The 7,036-nt window shown below is 54.5% G+C and overlaps 1 protein-coding gene across 3 annotated transcripts in view; it reads right to left on the reverse strand.

Moving 5' to 3' along the window:
• Positions 1-517: 517 nt before the first annotated feature.
• CNDP2 (CNDP dipeptidase 2 (metallopeptidase M20 family)) overlaps positions 518-7,036 on the reverse strand; it is a 23,009-nt gene continuing 16,490 nt past the window's right edge. For all 3 annotated transcript variants that reach the window (XM_011975890.1, XM_011975891.1, XM_011975889.1), the window contains 4 exons: positions 5,214-5,378; positions 2,993-3,134; positions 2,545-2,692; positions 518-1,644 (listed from right to left, as the gene is read on the reverse strand). In XM_011975890.1, the coding sequence (XP_011831280.1) occupies positions 1,575-1,644; positions 2,545-2,692; positions 2,993-3,134; positions 5,214-5,378 (525 nt within the window). In that variant the 3' untranslated portion in view covers positions 518-1,574. The remainder of the gene's footprint in view (positions 1,645-2,544; positions 2,693-2,992; positions 3,135-5,213; positions 5,379-7,036) is intronic.

Here is a 7,036-nt window from a genome sequence, read left to right on the forward strand (position 1 = left end):
TGGTAAAAATCCAACACTACTGCTGTTTTCTCATTCCAGTTGCTCTGCTGGGCCCCTGCGAGCTCTTCCAGGCTGGCTCCTGTGTTCTTGGACGCAGCCCCGTGCCCTCAGGGCACATCCTTACGTTCTGATGCGAGAGGGTCCAGACTCATCTTGCATTTCCCCTGCCCAGCCCTGGAACCAACCACTTCAAGGAGCCTTTTCCTTTCATTGAGTTTACTCTGTTCTTTTATGTGAACTGGGCCAATCAATTCTTTGTTTAAGCCAGCTGGACTTCCTGTGGCCCCACAGCCGTAAGGAGCAGGGACAGGGACAGGGACACTTCTTGGAACATGCAGGGGGCCATGAGTGAGCCTCCACTTGTGTGGACGAGGGAGGGAGCGCTCGCCTGGGAAGACCTGGGTTCTGTTTTCTGGGTCCTGCCTGCTGTCCCCCGCCCTGAGCTGACACCATCAACCAGACCCCACTCAATAAGCATGTTGTGCACGCCGCGAGCAACTCAGATGGAGCGATTCTCTTAGAGGTGTCATGTTTACTTTTTATTTAGGACTACAAACTGAGACAAAATCATCCTTCCAGTTAGGTGAGGTTTTGAGGGATCATACTAAAGAGAAGACAGGAAAACGCCAGTAATGGTGAAGGTCTTGAGAGAAGGACAGGACCCACAGATAGCGAGAGATCAGAGGAGGCCCTGACTTCTCTCCTCATTTCCTTTCCAAATATCCCAAATGTGCAATGCATCACCTGAGACAGAAGGCAGAAAGCATCAAGCTCTCTGTTTATCCCAATTCAATGACAACCAGAATTTTTTTTTTTTTGAGATGGGGTCTTGTTCTGTTGCCCAGGCTGGAGTGCAGTGGGGCAGTCACGGCTCATTGCAGCCTCCAACTCTCAGTCTCAAGCAACCCTCCTACATCAGTGTCCTGAGTAGCTGGGACTACAGGCGTGCACCACCACACCTGGCTCATTTTTTTAAAAACTTCTTGTAGACGGGGTCTCGCTACATTGCCCAGACTTGAGTGCAGTGGTGCAATCATAGCTCACTGCAAGCTCAAACTCTTGGTCTCGAGCGATCCTCCTGCCTCGGCCTTCTGAGTGGCTGGGACTACAGGCATACACCATCATGTCTGGTTCATTTCTTAAGCTTTTTGTAGAGACAGAGTCTTGTTTTGTTGCCTAGGCTGGTCTCAGACTCCTGGCCTCAAGTGATCCTCCTGCCTTGGCCTCCCAAAGTGCTGGGATTATAGGTGTGAACTGTGGTACCCAGTCAACAACCAGAACTTTCTGCAGACCTTGTGCTTTTGGACCTTGGGTATTTTCTGCAGGTCAAGCCATCCTGACCACTCCGAGAACTTACCCAGGGTGACTCAGCTGTCACTCTAGGTCACTCATAAGCCCATCGGGTAGCTCTACCCATGGACAGCTGGATACACTTGTGTCTGTTCTCTGAAGTCGTAGATGACCTGACAAGAGGGAAAGGAAAGAGGGAACCTCCACTTCCCTGGACAAGTCGGAAAAGGGTGAGGTGAGGGCAGGATTCCTTCTCGTCGGAGGTGACACGCAGGAGGCCGGGCCTAGTCCTTCAGCTGGGAGACCTCATAGAGGTACGCGGCCAGCATCTTGGTTCCCTCTATGTAGTTATGCCTAGTAAAGAGGAACACATCGTCGTGTCAGCTGGTGTTGTGAGCCAACACCCAGGCGCGAGGCGACTCCTCTCGAGCCCAGACACACTCTGCCTTCTTCCTGGGGAGCATCCCCCAGCCCAGCCTGGGGGCCCCGAGCACTGCCTGCCTTCAGAATCCAGCACCCCGGTTCTCAAGTGCAGCTTCAGTCTGACTGCCCAGCCCAGAGACCAATCCTGGTCCCCCAGTGCCTAGCTAGTGAATATCAAGCTTGGATCGTGGGCTCCTCCCATTATCCACTTGTTTCTGAAGACCAGGCCTCCCCTCCGGTCCTCTCAGTCAGGTCTCTGTGTTCCCCTCCCTCCTTCCTGCAGGGTCTCTGCCTCTGTCTTAGCCCCTGATCGTCTGCCTTGGTTACCACAGGATGCATTCTTGCCTTCTGCCCTCCTCAGCTATGTTAGGGGCCAGAGGCCTCTCCCGGAACTGCCCGAGACCCCTGCCTGCTGGGCCCCTCCTGCTCCCAAGGCCAGCTCAGAGGCTGCGCCCGCCCTGTTATGGGAAGAATCCCCATCACGTCCGCCCAAGTCAAGGATGTGTCAGAGCAGCAACATGTGCAGTTAGCAATGACACTGCAGTTCCTCAAAAAGGAAACAGGAAAATGAACAGGAAAAAAAGGAAATGGAGAGGGGGTAGATGAAGTGCACAGATCAACACTGCATGAACCTTGTTTTTAGCACCCGCTCCTGCAAGGCCTCGTCCTGCCTCCCATCTGAAGTTCCCACTTCACACAAATACAGGAAGGCAGGTCACGGGCCATCGCCCCTAACTGCTTCTCTTGGCAACTGCACACGGTGGGAAGGGGAAGGGACAAGAGGGACGCTGTGCAGGAGACGCCAACCTGGGCCACACCCTGGACTCTCACCTGTTGAGCTTTTCATTCTGGGAGTGGGCTCCGTCATCCGCCGACCCCATAGGCAGCAGCATGATGTTCTTGCCCGTGGCCTCCTGAAAGGTCAAGGTCACGGGAATACTGCCGCCTTCCCTGGTCAAGTCTGCCTCAACACCAAAAACTGGGGGAAATGAAATAAAATAAACGGTGAGCTTTGGCGCCCCAAGGTTGGGGATCTGTCTCAGATCACTATTCAGTAGCACTCAGTCAGACCCCGTGCGAGGCCCTGGGGACAGCAAACCCATGTTCGAGGTCTGCCAGGGGCCCAGGCTCCTCCCACACACCGGCTGTCCTCATGCTGACTTAACTACATGCCCAACCATACAGCAGTGCCCCGACATAGCTATGCGCCCACAGGTATAAGAGTCCTATCAGCCATGCGAAGGGCCCTGCCCAGCATCATCCACAAGGAGTGTCCAACCTGTCTTCATGGCTCTTCTCCCAGCTACGTAATGAGGGTGACTGCAGTCGGTGACCCAGGGCTTCCCACCGTGGCCCATGTACACCTTGAACTCGTTGGGGCTGTGCAGTTCAGCAAACTTCTTAGTTAGGTAGCTTGTGACCTAAACCACAGATAGAAGACAGACATACAGTGCTTTATAAGCTTGGCATTCGATCCAATGCTAGTGACCTACGGGTCTGCTATCACAGGTCTACAGCGAGCCTACAATCGGCCTCTGACAGGTCTGCAACGGGTCTATGCTGAGTCTACGATGAGTCTCATTTTCTGTCGCTTAATACTGAGCTGTGTAACGAGAGTAAGGAAAGAAGGGACTTTTTTTTTTTTTTTTTTTTGAGAAGGAGTCTTGCTCTGTCGCCCAAGCTGGAGTGCAGTGGCACGGTCTGGGCTCACTGCAAGCTCCGCCTCCCGGGTTCCCGCCATTCTCCTGCCTCAGCCTCCCGAGTAGCTGGGACTACAGGTGCCGCCACCACGCCCGGCTAGTTTTTTGTATTTTTAGTAGAGACAGGGTTTTACCATGGTCTCAATCTCCTGACCTCATGATCTGCCTGCCTCGGCCTCCCAAAGTGCTGGGATTACAAGCGTGAGCCACCGCGCCCGGCCAGAAAGAGGGGAGTTCTTATCAAAAAATAAAACCCAGTTATTTCAAAGTAAAAGACAAAGTTTTAGTATCAAGCAATTCACTCTTTCCAAAGATCTTCCAAATGATGAAACTATTTAAATTACGTATAAAAACAATCTTCCCTGACCTGCTTTATATTCTGGACAGAATGTTCGTGTGCCCCCAGAATTCATATATTTAAGGCCTAAACTCCATTGTGACTACATTTGGGAACTTAACAGAAGTAACTAAGGTGTGAGACAAAGTCACAAATGTGAGAAACTGCGTGTGCGCCGATCCGCTTGCCGGCCTATTTCACAGGCTCCACCCTGCCACTACCTGCAGCTCTCAGGAAAGATGCTTTGAAGACAAAACAGGGGGGAGCACGCACCGCCCTGCCTCTTGCCCAAGTCGCTGCATTCCTTAGGAGATAAATGACCCTGTCCTTACCTTTTCCCACACATGAGATAGTGCCTGACCGCATTACTGGTTGTGCCTCTGTGGCCTATGACCACACGCGCTCTTACACTGAGGCTCAGTGTGGCTTGGCTGGAATGTAACATCTGAGCAGGTGCGATGTGATTCTGCACGCACCGAAGCTCCCCCACCTGCAGATGAGCTACGGGCTGAGCCGCTGTCTCGGAGCAGCCTGGCCAGACCTCTTGAAGGCTGCTCCTGGGCCCCAGGCCGCAGTCCACAGTCCTCAGTGAGACGCCTGAATAAAACTAACTTGAATTATTAAAAGCCTGGCTTTTTTTCTTTAATAAGTTTTTTTTTTCTTTTTCTAAACCTTATTTAGACAAAGGTTAAATGAGGCCAGAAGGGTGGGACGCAGCCTGAGTAAGAAGATACAGAGAGCCTGCCCTCCGCCATGTGAGGACAAGCGAGGAACCCTCGTCAGATGCCGCAGCTGCCAGCACCTTGGTCCTGGACTCGCCCACCTCCGACACAGTGGGAAATCCGTTTCTGCCACGTAAGCCACCCGGTCTGTGGTCTTTATTGTGGCAGCCTGAGCAGACCGAAAGCACTTCATAAAATAAATAACCACAGGCTACACTGCATCCAGACCCAGGATAGAGCCAGGCGCTGGTCCGGGGACTCCTCCTCGTGACAAGACCTCAGTGTTGAGCACGAAGGGCGAGCCCCAGGCTCCCGTTCCCAGTGGAAAGACTCCGACTCCATTTCCCCATGAATCCCAGCTGAGCAGGGCAGTCAGAAGCTGGGCTGACCTCCAGCCACCAGAGTCCCCTCCACACAGTACCATGGTAAGGGGCAGCTCCGGGACTGTGACCAGAACACGCTTGGCCCAACGCTGGTGTTTGGCCTGGAGCCTTGAGGTAAGGTCAAAGGCCAGATTTTAGTAACAAAGGCCAGATCAGTAACAAAGGTCACTTACATGTGATGCTTTATCTTACATTAGCTTCTGAATCACGACTGCCGTTATGATTACTGATTTTGCCAGAGCCAGGAAGTGGGGGCATGCGTGGCCTGGGTGTCTGCCTAGTAAGAACCTTTGTTACCCAAGTCTCTGCCCGGACACAGCAGCTCTTGGCCCCCGCCCTGTGTCCCAGCCCCACATGCCTGCTCGCTGACGACTTCAGGAGTCATGTTCGGCACGAGCCTGATGGAGAACTTGCCAACCACCTTCCTGGGAATCACGGTCTTGGCCCCCGACCCAGAGAAGGCGCCTTCGATGCCGTGGAGGGAGAGAGACGGGAACCGCCATCGGTGCATGAGGATGTCTTTCTGCAGAAAAATCAGAGGCTCAGGGACACCTCAGGCACTCAGTGCCAGCCCTGTCTGCTCACTGAGGAGCTGGGAATGTTGTCTGGGAAATCAGCGGTGTGAGACAGGCCCTGGCCCAGGACCCAGACAACCACAGGCAGGAGGTCCAGGTGCAGGCACCCTGCCCCGGTGCACTCTGCAGCTGCAGCGAGTGACTCAGCACAAAGCAGGGCCCTGACAGGCTGCACACCCTCAGGTGAGGCATTTTACTGCTTCTCGCTGCAGTGTGGGTGGCTCAGGTCCACCCGGCAGAACTAGGAGAGCCACGCTGGCCACTGAGCACCTGTAGAACTGGGGGTGTCGAGATCCCACAGACATTGGAGCTCTTGATGAGCCAGAGGCACCAAGAGGAAGAGGGGATGCAGCCCAGCCTGTGTGCAGGCCTCTCCCAGGAGGAGGAAGAGCGGATGCAGCCCAGGCTGTGTGCAGGCCTCTCCCAGGCCCACAGGACATAGGCGTGCAGCCCGTTCCTAGTGACAGAGGACAGCCAGGCTGACCGGCAAATCTGGTGCAGGCCCGTGAATACCGATGATGCCACCTCCTTAGACCAGGACAGACTTCATCTCCTGTTTCCCAAGTGTGTCATCAACACCGTGACCTTCCTGCCTGCCCCCGCCCCCCACATCCCTGCAGCAGAAGGTGGGTCAAGAGAGTAGGTGTGCCCCTAAAGGGGATTCCAGAAAGTTCCTCAGTGACTTAGCCACTGAATATGTAGATTTCTGTTTGTGAACCAAACAGCTCAATGTTATCTGGGAGGTACAGACGAGGCCCTAAAACACCATACACAGAAGCAAATACGAGCCAGAGGGACAGGGCAGGAGAAACAGACCCACCTTCTCCCAGGCCCGCTCCTCCCCGCACCCAACCCCTCGGTCCATGACATCACTGTCCAGTCATTGCCAGTGGGAACCTTCTCTTCCTATTCCAGAGGCTCCTCCCTGATGCCAGCCAAGGCTCCCGCACCTGCAACAGCCTCACGGGTCTCCCAGCTCCACTGACTCAGCTCCAACACCCCAACCCATGATCCTTCCCAACGCGAGAACCGATGAACTCAAAGCCTGGCAGGGCTCACCGCCTCCTAGGACGACCCGGAGTTCCACGGCCGGGCCCAGGCCATCAGGCCAGCATGTCGGTCTTGGTTCCAGGCCTCACCCCGCTGCCCGTCTGTCCCCAAACAGCCAATATGTCCGTGCTCCTGCTCACCGGGCACGCCAGCCTTGCCCTGCACCTCTGCTAGCCGACAGGACCCTCTGATGAGCCTCAGCCGCTCCTAGCACCATGACCTTCCCCTCGTGCAGGCGCACAGCCTTTGGGACTGCCCCGTGTGGCCCTTAGCACGTCTTTCCAGAGCTCTTGCCCCGTCTGTCTCTGGGAGACAAAACTCAAGAGCCCAGCCGGGCCTTATTTCCCTTGTGGCCCAGGGGCTGAGTTGCTTGATTCAACTGATGCTGGCTGAATCAATGGCACAGAACTTACATCTATACCGCATAAGCCCACAGCCTGCAGAACTTCCATCTATACCACATAAACCTACAGCCTGCAGAACTTACATCTATACCACATAAACCTACAGCCTGCAGAACTTCCATCTATACCACATAAACCTATAGCCTGCAGAA

The sequence above is a fragment of the Mandrillus leucophaeus genome, unplaced genomic scaffold, assembly GCF_000951045.1.
Source record: "Mandrillus leucophaeus isolate KB7577 unplaced genomic scaffold, Mleu.le_1.0 Scaffold16, whole genome shotgun sequence".
NCBI classification, from domain to species: Eukaryota; Metazoa; Chordata; class Mammalia; order Primates; family Cercopithecidae; genus Mandrillus; species Mandrillus leucophaeus.